The sequence below is a fragment of the Aethina tumida genome, chromosome 1 (genome assembly GCF_024364675.1).
Source record: "Aethina tumida isolate Nest 87 chromosome 1, icAetTumi1.1, whole genome shotgun sequence".
NCBI classification, from domain to species: domain Eukaryota; kingdom Metazoa; phylum Arthropoda; class Insecta; order Coleoptera; family Nitidulidae; genus Aethina; species Aethina tumida.
This window is the reverse complement of record NC_065435.1, coordinates 61486259-61504487: the sequence shown is the minus strand read 5'-3', so window position 1 is coordinate 61504487 and position 18229 is coordinate 61486259. Positions and strand designations below refer to the sequence as shown.

The 18229-nt window shown below is 31.3% G+C and overlaps 2 protein-coding genes across 3 annotated transcripts; one reads left to right on the top strand and one right to left on the bottom strand.

Moving 5' to 3' along the window:
- Positions 1-1843: 1843 nt before the first annotated feature.
- LOC109597263 (uncharacterized) lies at positions 1844-17350 on the bottom strand. Of its 2 annotated transcripts, XM_020012910.2 has the most exons (7): positions 17152-17350; positions 9856-10089; positions 9543-9804; positions 9294-9487; positions 6178-6431; positions 5955-6120; positions 1844-2576 (listed from the first exon to the last, which is right to left on the bottom strand). In XM_020012910.2, exons 2-7 carry the CDS (start codon positions 10082-10084, stop codon positions 2272-2274), a joined length of 1410 nt encoding a protein of 469 aa, XP_019868469.1. In that variant the 5' UTR covers positions 10085-10089; positions 17152-17350; the 3' UTR covers positions 1844-2271. The 2 variants fall into 2 exon arrangements, with proteins under 2 accessions (XP_019868469.1, XP_049817521.1); XM_049961564.1 differs by lacking the exon at positions 17152-17350 and having other exon boundaries at positions 9856-10154.
- On the top strand, positions 6914-9267 carry LOC109597252 (neprilysin-4-like). Its single transcript, XM_049961563.1, has one exon. The coding sequence runs from the start codon at positions 6951-6953 to the stop codon at positions 9120-9122; it is 2172 nt and encodes a 723-aa protein (XP_049817520.1). The 5' UTR covers positions 6914-6950; the 3' UTR covers positions 9123-9267.
- Positions 17351-18229: the final 879 nt, after the last annotated feature.

Genomic DNA, 18229 nt, shown 5'->3' with positions numbered 1-18229 from the left:
TTACATTGTATATAGAATATGTAATATTTTGTAAAATTAAATATATTTGATAGTGTATTTAATGCAAATTATAATAATAATATATTGAAATAAATATAACATAAATGAACATTTATAAAAATGTATAAAAACCTCATTTGAATCTAACCAATGTGTTATTTTGCTTTTATCTTGTAAACAAAAAATATTACAATAAAACGGTATTATATATAATACGAAAAAGAATATGTAATGTCGAAAAAAGTATGTTACAAATGTTACTTAATGTTTTCCATAATCTGTAACAAATCTAATTTACAGACCCGTCTATTAATCACATTAATAATTGTGTTTAATAAACAATTAATTTGATCTGGAATAGAATATTTTATTAATATTCATAAAAAATAACAATAACTCAAATATTTCAATATTTTGTGCCGTAACCTTTGGTGTCTATCACTGCTTGGCATCTTTTAGGCATATAACGCAGCAGTCTCTGGAAAGTGTCAACGAATTTGTTGCCACTGCTTCTGTATGACTTAAAAAACGTCTTGTTAGTTTTGAATGTTTTTGGTTAGATGCTACGGTCTAATACTCCCCAAAGGTGCTCAATAGGATTCACATCAGGGGACTAATACAGGCAGTCAAGCACAGTCAAGTTTTTCACTCTTAATAATAATTTTAGACGTGTGTTTGGGATCGTTGCCTTGTTGAAATACACAACGATGTGGTATCTCTTCCTCAGCAAATGGAGACATGGTGTATTACAGTATGTCCCTGTATTGAAAACAATCCATTTTACCATCCACTTGAATGAAGGATCCAACTTTGGATCAAGAAAAACATCCCCACGATGTGTAACGGTAGGAATTTGGTATTTAAAATGATATCTTTGCCCTTCTGACCATCTCACAAATGTTCTACGATCCTACCCAAACTAATTAAATTTACTTTCGTCACTCCAAAGAACAGTGCTCCATTTCTCCATGTTTTTATCATGTCACATTGCGTTCAACCACTTTCACAAAGTTCAACTACTCTTTTCCTAAACTGAAATGAAAAATAAAATTGTTTAGGCATTACGATGAAACCGAATGTTTAAAATTTAATTACAATTGACCGCAAATAACTAATAAACACAAACTAACACCATTATAGCAGATGTGAAAAATCCCACAGGATATAAATCCAATTTTTAAAAATACTCTATAGTTTTTTTCCTTTGTATATAATGTATCAGACATCTTAAAAACCTATTACTTTACACGCACATTTAGTTTGATGTGTTTATACAAAGAAATAGCAAGTTTTATAAATGTATGTTTTGTGGCAGTTCAAAGAAAATAGGGAAATAATAATTAACATGAAAAATCAAGTTCTAATTAATTCCTAACGTTCAAACAGAACAAGAAACTTTCAAAAAATGGTTTACAATACAATAAGGAAACATCCTAGCAACAAATCAGATAAATTGGAAAAATGAGTAAACAAAATCCTTTCGTTATTGGTAACATTAACCGTTTCATGTATCCCATGAGAGATATAAAAGAACCATTTACCAACGACAATTTACTAGTTACCTAGATTTCTATACATGAAAATGATCTGAAGCATGCGTAACCAAGTTATTCAAAATTGGTTGAACGATAATCATGTTGAAGTTCTCGATTGGCCAGCGTAAAGTACGGATCTAAATCCAATTGAAAACTTATGGAGTAACATAAAGTCCCAATTAAAACACCAATTGTTTCCAGTAGCTATTCTTAAAAAGGAAATTAAAACTCTAACATATAAAATTGAATCATATTTATTTTCTTGGCATATAAAATACTAGTGGTTACTAGTTAACGGCATAAAATTATTAGCTACAATCAAAGAAACTTCTTAATATAAAGATGATATTACTCATAATACTAAGAAACCTCTTCAATTTATTATAAAACCTATCCACCACACCAATTTAAAAAATATGTACAGTCAATTAAAAATTATATTAAAATTTAAAAAAAAAACATAAAATGCTAAATTAAAAAGAGTATTCCATATTTCTTTACACTTGTAATAAAAGAAGAAATACGGAGTAGTCTGACATTAAATAATACGAGGTGTTCCACAATTAAAAATTATTAAAAAGTGCATGTTTGGTGAGTGCCCAATTGAATTTGGAAATTTGCTACGTCTTGCAAAACTTAAACAAAAATGAATTTCTTAATTATATTCGTCGTGCAACACCGCGTATTCTCTATCTAAATAAACATCCGCTGGATGCTAGATTCGGCGATTCAGTCTTCAGAGGATCCTTCCGTACTGCAACCCTCTGTTCGAAGCTGATTGTCCCATACATGGACTTTCATGCAGCAACAGCTTGCTCCCGAAAGCCGAACCTCCACCACCGCTGCTCGACGAAAACAAACTTCTCGTGTAATACGGCACGTCCACGCCGGTCCTGCGGGCCCTTAGAAGGGCACATGCGGCTATCACTACGGCTGTGAGGAAGATCAGGCCCAGGATGCAGAAGGCGATTGCCATTTTGTCTGGTGAGACGCAAAACGTCCTGTCTCCAGGTAGATTCGTGAATGGATATGTTGGGGATTCTGGAATTATAAGAAATTAATTTTATTTTTTGGTTGTTTGTAGTTTAATGTTCAACAAAAATTGACCAAGTATACTTATATATAGTATTGGACCTTTTGTTTCTTAATATTCACGAACAGTGTTTAATAATTTTCATGAACAATGTTTAATTTTACTTTCACTGATCAGAAGCATTAACACTTAATTGGTTTTTATATAAAGTATATTAATAAGTAGCTTCTTTACAAAATATACAAAAGTTTTATAGACCAATTGTAAGACCGTGTAATAAATAAATATAACAATGGATGCCCCAGTCAAACATAATCATTTATAGAATTGTTGCGTTTATTAAATGTCAAGTTGGCATTTTATTTCACCATGTTTGAAGAAGAAAATTGGGTTCTTCCTGGATACACGTTGGTGCCAATGCCCAGAGATGGATCATGTCAGTTTCATTCATTGTCGTTTTGCCTTTATGGAAATACTAGCCGATCGCAAGAAGTACGCCGAAAAATAGTTAATCATGTTGTGAAGAACTGGAAAGAATTTCAAGTCTTTACGATTATGCCGAACGGAGCCATTTATCCAAACCCTACCGAATATCACAAAGACATGTCGTCGCCATACACCTTTGGTACCAGCTGTGAGTTATTGGCGGCGGCACAAATTTACAACGTACGTATCGAGGTTTACAGAGAGAAAAGACTATTTGCTGCCTTTGGGAGTAGAAGTCTGCCAGTTAGTATATTAAAATTTACTGGAGATTTAGAAAATGGACATTACGACGCAATGGTCCCAGTTAACGGAGAACCAGATAACGAATCAATTTCCACGGATATAAGAAGAAATGACCAAGTTTCACGTAATAGTAGAAATGCTTCCAAAAGTTATCCCAGAATAAAAAAAACTAGTAATTCTAGTAAATCAGAAAGCAACTGCTTACAAACGTCAACAAGGCAGGAAGGAAGACTTGAAAGTTGATGAGGTGTTCTAAAGATATTTCGTAATTTTTGCCATTATTTCAACTATTCATAATTAATTTTTCAAGAATTAATAAAAACTATAATTTTACTGTTTTTGTATGTTTTTAAGTATAATAAAGGAAGAATGCAAATCAACTTTGTGATTTAAAATAAGACGATCATGATGTCTCTAAAATGGGTAATCAAAAATTGGAAGCAGTTATAACACGTCCAATAATGAAGAAAATAAAGATTTTTTTTCTTAATGTTCCCCTGAAGAAAATACAACCCCACAACAAGTTCAAAAATGTTTTTTTTTTTCTCATATTTCCGTTACCTTTGGTCCAATCGAGTTTAAAATTGGTATGTATTTCCATAATGATACAGTGTCGTAGATTTGAGGCTTCCTTCTTTATATTGCTCTATTTTATACGCCACTGAATATTTTTTAAAACTTTTAATCATTTCATATTCTTTACACAATTTACGAGTAAAAAGGTAATTTTGAACAACAAATTTCTCAAAAACAGCTCAAAAGCTTAATAGTTGACCAGCTATTTTACAAATATCTTTCAGTTTACTTTTATTAACATATTAACAAATTTTCTCCCACAGAAATTAGTTTTTTACAAATGCTAATTAAATTAACAATTCAATTTTGACATTACATAATATTTACTCATGAACAATAATTTACTTTTTATAAGTTTCTCCTGGAGAAATACTTTCCAAATTTAAATTTCAATTTTTTTTTTCTTTAAATATTTCCATATTTTAGAAACACCTTGTACATTAAACCTAGACATACAATAGGGATGGTATCCATGATGATTATTAAAATTTTTCTACATTTTAAATCCGGTTTAAAATTACTAATTTAATATCCCTCGTATAAATTAAAAGGTACTATCATCACTAGACTAGAATTACAAAGCAAAATTTACAATTATTTTAAGGCAACAATCTGCGCCGCAATTTTCTTGCGTATTATACGCGAACATCGTCAATAAATTCTGTTGGCGGCATCGTTGATTATTGCAGAACCACGGTGGTCCAAAAGGCGTTCGAGCGAGAAATATCAGGAACGGGGTAGCATAACCGAAGACCGCACAATTAAGCACTAATTCCATGACATTTGATTTATTTTCGTATTCGAAAAACAACAGAATTTACCAAAAGTATCAGTTTTCACCTTTATGCTTCTATTTCCTAACAGCTCCAGCAGTCATAAGGGGAACTCCAAAATAAGATCCTTTCAGTAAATAAGAGGTCCTTCAAAAACGTTTTATTACTCAAATTATTGTTACTACTGTTATTAAGTTCATATTTTAGAAATACCGTTTAAATAAAATATATTAAAATATACAAAAAGAATTAACATTTTACTTGAGTATTCCAAACTTACTCGATATGAAAGCATAGTGGTTGATCAGGCGGTCTTTGGATCTTTATTTAGCAAAAGATAGTTTTTCAGGTAAATTATTCAATCGAGAGACCAGTAAAAAATAGATTATGTTTAGAAAAATTCTTACATTTTCAAATGACTGAGCACCAAGAAGGAGGGTAGCAATTTTTTTCTTTTTTTCCCCTGACAACAACCAACTGTTTTTAGTTAAAGGGATATTCTATCTTGTCGAGAAGTGTAAAAATTTCAACTCACGATTCCTCGTGTTTTATCCATATGTACATTCTCGCCTTCATTTATAGAAACTGATATTGCCCATCTATAACCGACAATCGTCCGTAATTATGTTCTCATTCGGCTAAATACCATTTAATACCTTCCCCACACCATAAATTAAGACGGGGCTGCATAAACTAATTTTTTCGCGGCATTTAAAATGTTCATTACCTCGCTTAAAACTGTACTATATTTTACATCTTCTCATCTTTTTTCCTCGCCTAATAACCACTTTTAAATTTTATATTCGCTCACACTCTCATTTATCAGATAATTGACCCATTGGTGCTCATATATCAAACTGTTGACACAGTGTTTGATCTGGGTTGAAATAAATCTTGGTTTGTGTATTTTTTCTTAACATGATATACAATGTTGGAAATTATACGGTGTGTGAAGTTTAATTTAATTTATTGCATTTGACGAGTTTCCAAAAATTACGAGGGCATGCATTTACATTTATTTTTGCATTAAACATAAATCTTTTGGACTTAAATGTACCCATATGAACTTAATTTCTATTCATCGTGATACCTACCAACTTACCTCTTAGTTTAAATCTTTCTTCCACCCATTACCTTAAAATATAATAAAACTATGTGCAAAAGGAAGAAAAAAGAAAGTTCGAATATGTGCAAGAATATATTTACAAATAAAATCGTACATTACATAGGACAGGAAACAGTCTGGTAATGATACATAAGACAAAGAAATATGTACAAATGTGCTCCTGTGTCCACAACATGACTTACCAGTGTTCAGGTAGCGCTCACTTTTACGCAAATCGTCGATTTCAGGTGCCAGCACTTCAACGCTATTGAACACCTCCAACCTATCCAGGACCTCCCCATCCGATCCTTTAGACAACTGTCTTCCCAGCCGATTCTCAAACGTATCGCTGTAGGAGTTACAGTCGACCTATAAAATGTTTTTTAAAAAAAATTACAGTTTAATATGCACCACGATCTTGTCTACCTCCGGACATGCTTTTCTACAAAGTTGTAGTCCACAAGAAAGGTGCAACCTGTCACGGTCAGGAAATTTAAAAGCAGAGAACCTGGAAACCGCCTCTTGGTGTCTCATCATGGCAATAGGTCTAACAGGGCCCAATGTTGGTATTGGTAAGAGGACGTCGTCGACTGGACAACCTTGTTCATCTAAAAGCTTCTGGGATGAATCGCCCAGGCCATCGTGGGCAACGCAGTCGACTACTTTCCAACCAATGCCACCTGAAAGGATTACAAAAACTAAGAATTTTTGACATTCCGATATAAATCACTGTCATGTTTCGAGATGTCGTTAAAGTTCTATTTGTGGTTATGATAGTATACTCTGGAATTGAAGCTAAAACGTACTCCTTAATATCTCCAGATTTACTCAATTTAAAATTATACGATGGGGTAGATCTTATGAAGGAAGAGGAGAAGCGTGAATTCTTGTATGGTTTTAAAACAATCTTCGCTCCGGAATATAGTTTCTACAATTCAACATATTGGCCAGTGAACAGAAAAAAGAGAAACACTAACTTGTCGAACCGTACCGAAACAATTGAAGAAATTTTAAATGATTTATCAGAAACTCTTCAAGACCTTCTAGTGGATCGCTTAGAACCAAATAAAAATTACATATTAGAGAACAACTCAATAAGAAATAAGCGCAACAGTTCCCTAGTTAACTTTCCTAGTAGATTACGTAATGAAACTCAAAAACTTATTCCAGAAGTTGTCTTACACCATTTAAAAACTTTTATGTCTCAAAAGTTAAATGCACAAACCACTTCGTCAAAACCAAGTCTTCGCCCATTTTTTTCCAAACAGGCAAGATCAGAACAGGAAATTAGGATGCTTCAAAGTAATTTAATGAAAAAGTACATGAACAATAAAACCGATCCATGTGACGATTTCTACGATTACGCTTGCGGAAACTGGAAAAAATATTTCATTATACCACCAGACAGAACTACATACGATACATTCGAAATGGTTAGAGAGAATTTAGACAACGTTATCAGAGACATTCTCGACGACATTGAAGTGCCACCTGTATCTGAGGAACTTGACCAAAGCTTCAGAAGTGATCAGTTTGCACGGTCCCTTTTTCAACCTAGTAACCAGCTAAATCCCACAAGTGCACTAGTAAAGGTCAAACATTTCTACATGTCTTGTATGAATCAAGATGTTATAAACGGTAGGGGAGATGAACCCTTAATGAGAATCATAAACCAATTAGGTGGATGGCCTATATTAAATAAGAATTGGAATTTGAAAAATTTTGATACTATTTGGGTACTAGCTCAGTTGAGACTTTTAAACAATGATGTTCTAATTTCGGAATGGGTTGGCCCAGATATGAAAAACTCTAACGAATATATCATTCATATTGATCAGACATCCTTAGGATTACCTTCCAGGGAGTACTACGTGGATCCTGCCAATATAAAATACTTAAACGCATACAAAGCGTTCATAACAGAAATCGTACACATACTTGGTGGTCGAAATGTACAAAAAGACGTAAATGAAATAGTGGATTTTGAAATCAACTTGGCTGTGATTATGTCATCATCTGAAGATAAAAGAAATGTATCTGATGTGTATCTCAGAACTGATTTGGAAACACTTCCACTATATTTTCCTCAGTTCGATTGGCACAAATATTTTAGCATAATCCTGGGGAGAACAGTTAATCCACAATATCCAGTTGCTTGTTATTGTTCAGAATACCTACAAAAATTAACCTATCGCCTAAGCGTTACGCCTGAAAGAGTGATACAGAATTATATCCTCTGGAGATTTATACGACATAGAACTAGTAATTTAGGACACAAATTCACAGATGCAAAGCAACGATTCTACAATGTGCTTTTCGGTAGAGAAGAAGAACCGCCCAGATGGACATTTTGCGTGTCTCAAGCTAACGCTAATATGGGAATGGCTGTGGGCGCATTGTTTGTGAAGAAGTATTTCGACAAAGGTAGTAGAAATGATACCATCCACATGACCGAACAATTGGAAGCTGCATTTAGAGATACTTTGTTGGAAAATCTTTGGCTAGATAATCACACAAAAGAATATGCCAGAATGAAAATCAATCAGATGGATTTAAAAATTGGTTTTCCCGATTTCATTTTAAATGAAAAACAACTAGCAGAAAGATACGACGATATACAAATACATCCTGAGTACTTTTTTGAGAATATTTTATTAATTTTACGACACTTAACTAGATCTGAACAGACACGTATAGGCAACAAGGTAAACAGGTCTCTTTGGTCCACATCACCGGCTGTTGTAAACGCCTATTACAGCAGGAATAAAAATCAAATTTTATTCCCAGCTGGTATCTTACAACCACCATTCTATCATAAATTTTTCCCTAAAGCCCTGAATTTCGGTGGAATCGGTGTGGTAATAGGACACGAGATCACCCATGGTTTCGACGATAAGGGCAGATTGTTCGACCACGAGGGCAATCTGCATCTTTGGTGGCGTGAAGCATCAATACAGAAATTTTATGCCAAAGCTACTTGTCTCATAAACCAGTACAGTAGGTTCGTTCTTCCAGAAATCAACTCAACACTGGATGGTTTTCTAACACAGGGCGAGAACATTGCCGACAATGGGGGCCTTAAACAAGCGTTCCGAGCATACTCAACATGGCTTAAAAGTAATAATTATGAGAATGAAAAACTGCCTGGGATGGATTTAAATGGCAAACAGTTATTCTTTTTGAATTTTGCTCAGGTCTGGTGCGGTCAACAACGTCTGGAAGCGGCTAAAAGTCGAATGAAGACTTCGGTACATGCGCCTGGTATTTTTAGAGTGATTGGAGCGCTTAGCAACTCGGAAGATTTTGCACGTGCATACAATTGCCCTAAAGGCAGTCCCATGAATCCTGTCACCAAATGTACTATTTGGTAACCCCAAATGTTATTATATAAGCATAAAAAAATCTTAAAATGGTTCCAAATAAGTATGTACATAAATTCAAATGACAAAGAATGAATGAGAATCTGACAATTGGACAAATGTTCAACATACAACATGATCACATCATAAAAATGAATTACTATTTGTTTGGAGATGACATACTGGGAAGTGTAGATTTTACAGAAAGCAAGGCCGTCTCCCCAACTTGCAATGTTCCAAAAGGTCTGTCCTCCACCTGTTCCGGAACAATCTCCATCCAGGCCCTTGCAGCCAATAACGTTTCATTTAGTTGTTGTTCAATCGGCTCGTCATCAAATTCCTTCGACCAACCCTCCAATTTCTTCATACGACCAACCCTTAAAATTATAAAACCATCACAAAATGGCTTATCACGTTGGAGTGAAACGTTACCTGTGATTATTAACATGTGATGTGAGTTCATTTCTAATCACATCCTGCATGGGTTTGCTTTTAACTAGAAAGGCGCTATCATTTACCGAACATTGTACTATCCTTTCCTGGTCGGTTATCTGACGCAGGTGGCGGTCCTGCTGCACAATCACAGTCACGCTGTAGAACATCTCCAAGAAGCCATTCTCGTCGCTTCGCGAATTTAATCTCACTCCACAACCGGAAGTTGGCAAGCTTATGGACACAGTATTTGAGAACACCCCTAGAAAATAATATGGTAAAAGTTGGAGTTTCCATTAAAGCAGTTACTTACCGATTGACTTGCACTCCTGAGCGAAATCTTTAGCGAAGAGCAGGCCTTTGAAGGGATGCTGCATCTCCACCGTAATGTTAATGCTTTGGGAATCGCAGCTAAGACTGAGATCGGTGATTCGGTTTATGGCAACGGGTAGTGGGTATCTGAGACTGGGTGGAAAGGCACTCCATATAGGAACTATTGCATTCACCAGGCAGAATATACAAAACTGACTGGGACTCATCATGACATCTAAAAATGTTTTAAATTTATATTATTTAATTATATTTATTTTTACAATAAAAGTATTTAGAGCAAATTAATCAGGATTATAACCGTAGTTATTAGCAAACATTAGGAATCTGGATTTAACTGTTTACTAGACAGTGGATACTATAATAAGATGTAAATAGAGAAAATAGAGGACGTCGGTCAGATACAGCTATGAAAATAAATACAAAAGACTAGGTTATCTGATAATCAAGAGCGCACGCTCATTGTATAATTTGACGCGGTTTTAATATTGAAAAAAACAATAATTCAAAATATATGGATCGCCATTCTTTTGAATGAATCATAAATTTTTCTTGGCATTTGAATATCTCGACACATTGATATAATTTATACGTTTCGCACGTTAAGTTCATTAAAGAAGATTTACATATTTTCTCTTTTTCGCAGAACTGTTGCATCATATAGTCTAATAGAAAATATTATCTATTCACTTGTAGATTAACGGTGCGAATAAATGCAATTACGAAGAAATTGTAATGCTTGAAAGTGAAATATGAATAATTCCATCTGAGAATTATATTCCCCAATGAAAATTACACAATGACCGAGAAATCATATCTCTATAACACATAGTGTAAGTGGTAAAAATATATATAGATTAAATTTTTCTGAAACATAAAAATAAATTAGTTTAATTTAAAATCATATCTCAATTTTTAATGAAATCATCACAATTCGAATAATTCCAATATGAAACATTTTGTTAGATTGAAATTGAAAATATTTTGCAGTTACTAAGTTTCATGGATTTCAGGAATAAATTTGTTTGTTGATTTTGTTCATTAACTAAAGATAGCAATCAACCTCACATATTAAAACATCAATAATATTTACTTTTGGCGTTCTTACTTATACAAATAACTCACGCATTTTGAGAAAAATAAATAAGACTTTTATTTAGATTATACGAAAATTAATTTAGAAAATTATATTTATATATGTGTGTGGTTGACCGCACAAAAGACTTTTTGTTTATGAATATAATATACAAACATTGAATTTTATGTTTTACGTTAGAAAAGATCGTAATACCAAATAAGTTACAGAGAGATCAATGAGTGAATAGTTAAGACAATAAAGAATTAATTAAAATATTGGACAGTTTTGGGTCTTAGAAGTTGTTTAAATAAATTCGTTTATGATCACAAAGTAATACAATAATAATAGTTTCCACAATCACTTCACTATGATAATTTTGAGATAATACTAGTAAAACGACGGCTGCATGTTAAGTTACAAATGGACAAGAATAATATTCCAATAGAAATATGTTTACTTTTTACCAATAAATATTTCATAAGTAAAATTCCATATTTTCACATCTTGAGCATGGATTTTTTATTTAATTAATCATCGTTCATGTTTTAAGATTTACTTTTCGACTAAAGTAATCCTGGATGTACAGTACCAGTCATTAATATAACAACTTTTTAAAATGTTAAATATTTTAACCATAACCATAACTCTTATTTAAAGTGAAGTGTTAAAATAATATTTATTATTATTGTTTTATACAGTATTATAAAAACTACTATTTTCTTATTCAATGTTACATATATTTTTCTAAATTGAAATTTGAAATGGATATTTAATTATCAAATTTGTGTTAACATTAACAATTTGTATATCTTTTTTGTTCAATAATTTTGATCTATCTCCGTGGCATTCTCCACTGTTTTTTATATTCTTTCAATCTTCTTGAATTGTTATGATGAGTTCATTTATATTGATAAAATTGTTATATCTAATTTGGACAAGACAAAACATTGATGCTTCCTTTGGTCTTAATCAATCTGCCACAATTTTGGATTTATGTTTTTTGATCGTCTTCATGTTAAAACACATTTATTAAAAGAACCATTTCTTCGATATATGGATATATAAGTAAAAGCCACCCTCAAAGTTGCCAGATATGTCTTTTTCGTAATTTAGTCATAAACGTAACTTGAACTAAACAATAGAGTGAACATGGTAATCAAGCACGATGATGTAACGGGGTACCGTCACTCACAAAGAAACCAACAAACGCTCTGGTAGTTTACTGTTAGCGTATTCACCGATTTACAAGTTAGCGGTATCGCGGCACTGCCATTTGGATGAGGTCGTTGCTACGCCAAGGTCATTCTTTGCGCCCATCGACTGTATTCATTGGGTCAGTGGGCGAGATGTGATTAGTTAAATTTTTGGGATAACTGTATTGGCATCACGGGGTCACTATTTGATATTAACTATATAATTTGCATCAGCACAGAGACCTATTTTTTGTATTTGGTTTTTAGGTTGTTGTGGTGCGAGGACTGGATTCTTCAACTTGTTTTGATAACACTTAATTAAATCAAACATAAAACTAGTTTAATTCTATTTTTAATTGTTTTATGAATGTAAATTTTATTATTGAAATGGTGTGGTGTTCTAGATACATAAAAATTAAATTAAATCTAAGAGATTTTAATTTTTTATTTTTTTTACTTTATTTACAACCTTGATTTTTTAACTAGTTTTGATAGGAATTAATTAAATTAAACATAAAATAACTTAATTCTATTTTTAGCTGTTTTTATGAAGATATATGTTATTATTGGTACGGTAATCTACATACACAAAAAATAAATTTAAAAGATTTTTTTATAATTTATTAATTTTTTTACATTATTTACAACCTTGACTTTACTCAGCAGAGTATGCCATTTGTAGTACTTTTGTATTCTTAAAGTCTACATATATTTTTAGTAACCTTTACACAGGAAGAAAATCAAATGTCTAATTAAACCTTCTCACTAAATTGATTAGACATTCTCATTGGTTAACAAATAAATTCTGTTTTATTTTTGACATTTAGTGAGTGTTCCAAGAAGAAATTTATTTTCAGAATTTTAATGGAAGTAAACAATATACAATTTAAAACGCCTTATTGAATTAATTAAAAATATCTTGAAAATGAAAAGACATAGCACATTCAAATATATTTTGATTTTGTGACACTATTAAATAATACTCTAAGAACGATTTATACTTCCTAGGCTTTTTATTATTTTATTGAATAACTTACTTTCAATGGACTCTAGACAAAAGGAAAAAAATAATTAATATGAAAAATCAAGGTCTAAATATTGCTGACATCGCTAAAAACTTCCGAACATATATTTAGAATGTTATTAACAAATATAAAATAACAAAATCATTTGAAAATATAATATGAAAATAAATATGAAGAAACAACACCTTTTATAGACAAACAAATTAGAAGTAAACGAAACTGTTGTCTTCTAAGCAAATAGAACACAATATCAGTGCGCCTATATTCTAGTGAAGTATTTCAGTGAAGAAACCATTGGTATCAAACAAGAATATTTGAAAAAAACTAATTTGCTCCGAAATATATTAGTTATACTCCAGAATCTTGGAGAAGTGTACTTTGAAATGATGAATCCAAGTTCAATAGAGTAGGATAAGATCAAATAAAAATTTGGACCTAAACACTAAAAATCTTTGAAATAAGATTGATAAAATTCTACCACATACACAATAAAGCCCAGATATTTTTCCATGTCACTATTATGTATATTTCTATTAAACAATACAATTTTGAAGATGTGGTCAAAAACTGAGGCTGATCTATTCTTCAGTCCTAAGGGCCCAGAATTTTTCTCTATTTAATTTATTTGTAGAACGTTGACAAAAAATTGTTGGTTTCAATTATTTTATTGAATAATCCCGTTAACAAGATAAATGATTAATTTTTCTATTAAACAATAATGGCTAAAATATTGGGTACGCTTACCGGAACGATTCATAATAAATTAACTTGCGGAATCAAATTGCCGTAATCAAGCAAATTAATGCGTTGTGTGCTCGTGTTAAATTGAGAACAATAATCGTCTTGAGAAAATAATACGGTATAATTAAAACACCCGCCAATTATATTTCTAACATCCAAGAGTGCTATATTAAAATAATACTCCCACGTTAGAATTGTTCGGAAATAATTTTGATTTAAAAAGCCACCGGTGATATATCCATTCGTTGCAAAATTTCTTCGGCATTAGCGCCGTAAAAAGTGAAAACATCATCGCCCAAATGTGATAATGAGTGTGCATTGTGCTCGAGATACACACTAGGAACAATGAGGAAAGTTCATTTTATTTCCATCTTAATTAGTCGACAATTCGTTCGAATTAACAATCAACGTTCACCCGGTGTCCGTCAAGAGTAGGACCATTCTAATGAGCGGTTTATTGACCGCTCCGTTATCAAATGCGTTTGCACGTCAGTGAATTAAACGGCCGGAACTCAATTGAAAGATATATTATTTTTATTAGTTAATGGCAAAACGGACCAGCGAATAATCATGGTCGTTCACCTTGATGGTTCAAGTGCAAATATTGCATTATTTTTGATGTCATATCAAACTGTACATGACCTAACATGACCGGTTTAGTGTAAATGTGAAAATTTACTAGACAAATTATTCACTAAAAATATACTAACTAGGTTTACTACACATTTCACCTACTATTAGATTTTATAATAAGTGTCAACGTTTTGTATCAACATTTGGTTTAAGTATGCTAACGTATAAGTTTTAGTTAGAAACCTACCAAATATCAGTTTTCGTTTTCAAAAATAATTAAAAATATCAGAATAAAGTTTGTGGCAATATACGCTCCTTAAAAATATTGTTACGAATACATTCTTACTGGAATTTTTTTTATACAAACTTATAAACATACTCAGAAAGCGTAGTTTTATAGATAAATATTATCTTTAATTAATGTTCACTTTCTGTGCTAATTGTTCAAATTTTACTTTTATACGTGTTGTTAATTTCTCTTATATATTTTTAGTATTAAAGAAAACATATAAATATTAATCCTAAAAATGTAATATTAAACATCCACATTCAAATAATAATAATAATTTAGTTTTCTATATTAAAAAAAACTTAGAATATTTATTTATATATAATTCAAATATATAAATATTAAGATAATAAGTAACAGTAAAACTTTAATAGGTTTAAATCCTGTAAGCATCGTAATTAATTTTAAATATTAATTAATATTTAATAAAATACTTTAATGCGTATTTTAATAATAAATTATAATCATTAATGATAAAAACGAGACAATCAACAAAGGTGTGAAGCTTGTTGTAACGAACAACTTTTCTATTCTTGCGTTTTTTAGTTGTTCTTTATCCCATCAATTAGGAATCATCATTAGAGAGGAAATTATAAAATTCGCTTACACTGTCACGCAGTCGTTGAACCTTAATTTACGGATTTTTTCGTGTTAGAACTGTTAATGGATTAACAGTAACAAATGTTGAAGTCATATCTAATTACATAATTGCAGACCAGTTCCATAACATGTTTGTATAAATAATAATAATAATGTTAACTCGTGTCTACTCTATTAAAAAGCGTCAACCCCTGTCTCATTTTTTATATATAACAAGTATAAGACTTTAGAATGTATTTTATGTATTATCAGTAGAAAAATTATGGTTTTGGAATTTTTACTCATGACGAATTCATTATTTTTTAATTAGTTTCAAAGTAATTGCCTTTTCATTTACATTTTATTTTAGATACAAATTCTGCCTAAAACTCCATTATAAAAAAGAAATTAAACTTTTAATGATTTTAGGCACCACCATAATATAAATTTAGTCTTCAAGTGTTTTATGCTATTAATTTTATAGAGAGCGTATTGTTTTTAAGAATTATTTTTTAAATTCTTACTTTTTAATCGTTGCACAAATAATATGATGAAGTTTTTAGTCTTATGGGCTTATCTCATTAATCAGTTAATTAATTATTTTAATTATTTATATTTTATTGTTACATATCAATTACGCCTAGAACTTCATTATAAAAAAGAAATTATTATATTAATGATTTTAGACACCTGATCATAATATAAAATTAGTTTTCAAGTGTTTTATCCTATCCTATATCATTTTTACAGAGCGTAAGATTTTTGAGTTATATTTTTTAATTTGTTAAAGTGTTTTGTCTTATGAATTTATCCCATTAATTAGGAATCAGTTTCGAAATAATTACCTTTTTATTTATTTTTTCTTATATGATATAAATTTTGACAAAAATTTCATCATAAAAAAGAAATTACACTCTTTATGATTTTAGGCACCACCAAAATACAAATTTAGTTTGCAAATGTTTCATCCTATTAATCTCACACAGACCGTAATTTTTTGAGCCTTATGGACTATATCCCAATTAAAAGAAAATATATTAATAAAAATCGTATTGTTATTATTCTATCATATGACTTTAATATTTTAAAATATGTATCCATATATATATATATATATATATATATATATATATATATATGTATATGTATGTTTTAAATTAAGTATATCCACATAAAATAATATTTTAACATATAAATTTGTAATGTTCATTAATTTTCTGTTTGACTTTTGATTCATATCAATTTTTTAGTTTATTTTATTTTTGCTTAAATTAATTAAAAATATTTCAATACATATGATGGATGACCATGTTTAAAATTAAATGTATAAAAGCTCAATAGTTTTGTTGTTTGAGGTATTTATGGAATATACAATTTCAGACAATAATAGCTTTTGAACTTCATAAAAATATTGCTGAATATAATGCATTATAAGGCCAGATTTTTATAAATAATTGAGATGTTTAATAAAAAATAACAATACCAGTAACAAATTTCATAAATTCATTACAATAATAATTTATTAACTACAGAAAAAGGCTCCGACTTTGCAGACGACAGTTTGAGGAGGCACAAATTGAAAGTTTTAAATTTTAAGATAACATTAACTTTGAGACGTACTGATGTATCATCTAAGCTTAATTTTGCAACTGTGAAATTTAACAATAATTTAAGTATTTAAAATTGGTCGGTTTAACCAGACACTCAAAAAATTCAGATTCAGATAACTCCGTTCATCCAATCAAAATAACTTACTACATAACACAAAATAATAATAAGAGGAAAATTGAAATCAGCTTACCAAACAAATTTTAGCGCGCTATCAGGAAAACACGGCGCGTCAGAACACAGGGGTGCACTCAGAGAGTCGCGGGCCGGTGCATTTTATTTTATTTTTTTCTCACGTAGCGGCCAGTGTCGCGATCGCGTTTCTTTTGAGAGCTGTCCCGGCACGACCTGCGCTCGCACTCCCAGTACGGTTCTTCGTACGGGACTTCGCAGATGACGGTAAGTGGGGCCCACTGTTCGCTTGCAGAGACACAACTAGAATGTTTTTGTACCTCTCGAATCCGATGTCTCGCAACCTTTCGTTAAGGGTAGGCACCCGTGACGTGCAGTTGCTTATGGTTCAAATTCAATTATTGTATTATATAACTAATGAAATATGTTTTCTATTAGTCAAATTTGACATTAGAGTCTACTTTCACGTAACATTGTAAAAACACATTGTGTTAAGTTATGTTGCTAATGTAATAGAGACTGATGTCTAACTAAAGATGATCCAGACACTTATTGACTCGCCTTGGCATTGATCGAATAAAGTGGTTATCTTCTTCCTGAGATACCTCATTCCATATCATCTTTAATTCGTTTGGCCATGGCAACAAATTTACATTGGATGTTTGAAACACTCCAATAACTCCAATAACTGGATTCTGAAAGATCCTAAGGTAAGGCAACAAATAAGATTCCACAATTTTCCAGATGGCAGTTCAAATTATTTCGGATAAAAATTAACTACCACACATATTGGCATTCCAAATTATAAGTCTACCGTTCAATTTACTTCGTCTCATCATCCGATTAGCATCGACATCATCGACAAATGAAAGGCCTACCTCTTTTAAGCCAATAATGCACCATGTCACTCAGATGACTGCAATTTACACGCTTTCGTAGTAACGGTATTTTAAATGGATGAAAGAAGTCTCTAAACAGAGCAAAAGTTGAATGAATATTGAAGTATGCCTGCGTTGAACGAATTTAACACGCAAAAATTGTGTGAAAAGGGTGTAGCACAAAATAATAATAAAAGAGAATTTTTGTAAAAAAATTGGATCACTGCTTTTATTATGTTCTTTTTATAACACTCATTATAT

Coding starts and splice junctions, on each gene's coding strand:
- LOC109597252 (XM_049961563.1), top strand. CDS start 6,951: ATGTCTCAAAAGTTAAATGCACAAACCACTTCGTCAAAACCAAGTCTT.
- LOC109597263 (XM_020012910.2), bottom strand. CDS start 10,084: ATGATGAGTCCCAGTCAGTTTTGTATATTCTGCCTGGTGAATGCAATA. Junction 6,432..9,293: donor TGTAAAATCTACACTTCCCA/GTATGTCATCTC, acceptor TAATCCTTTCAG/GTGGCATTGGTTGGAAAGTA. Junction 6,121..6,177: donor GTAGAAAAGCATGTCCGGAG/GTAGACAAGATC, acceptor AACATTTTATAG/GTCGACTGTAACTCCTACAG.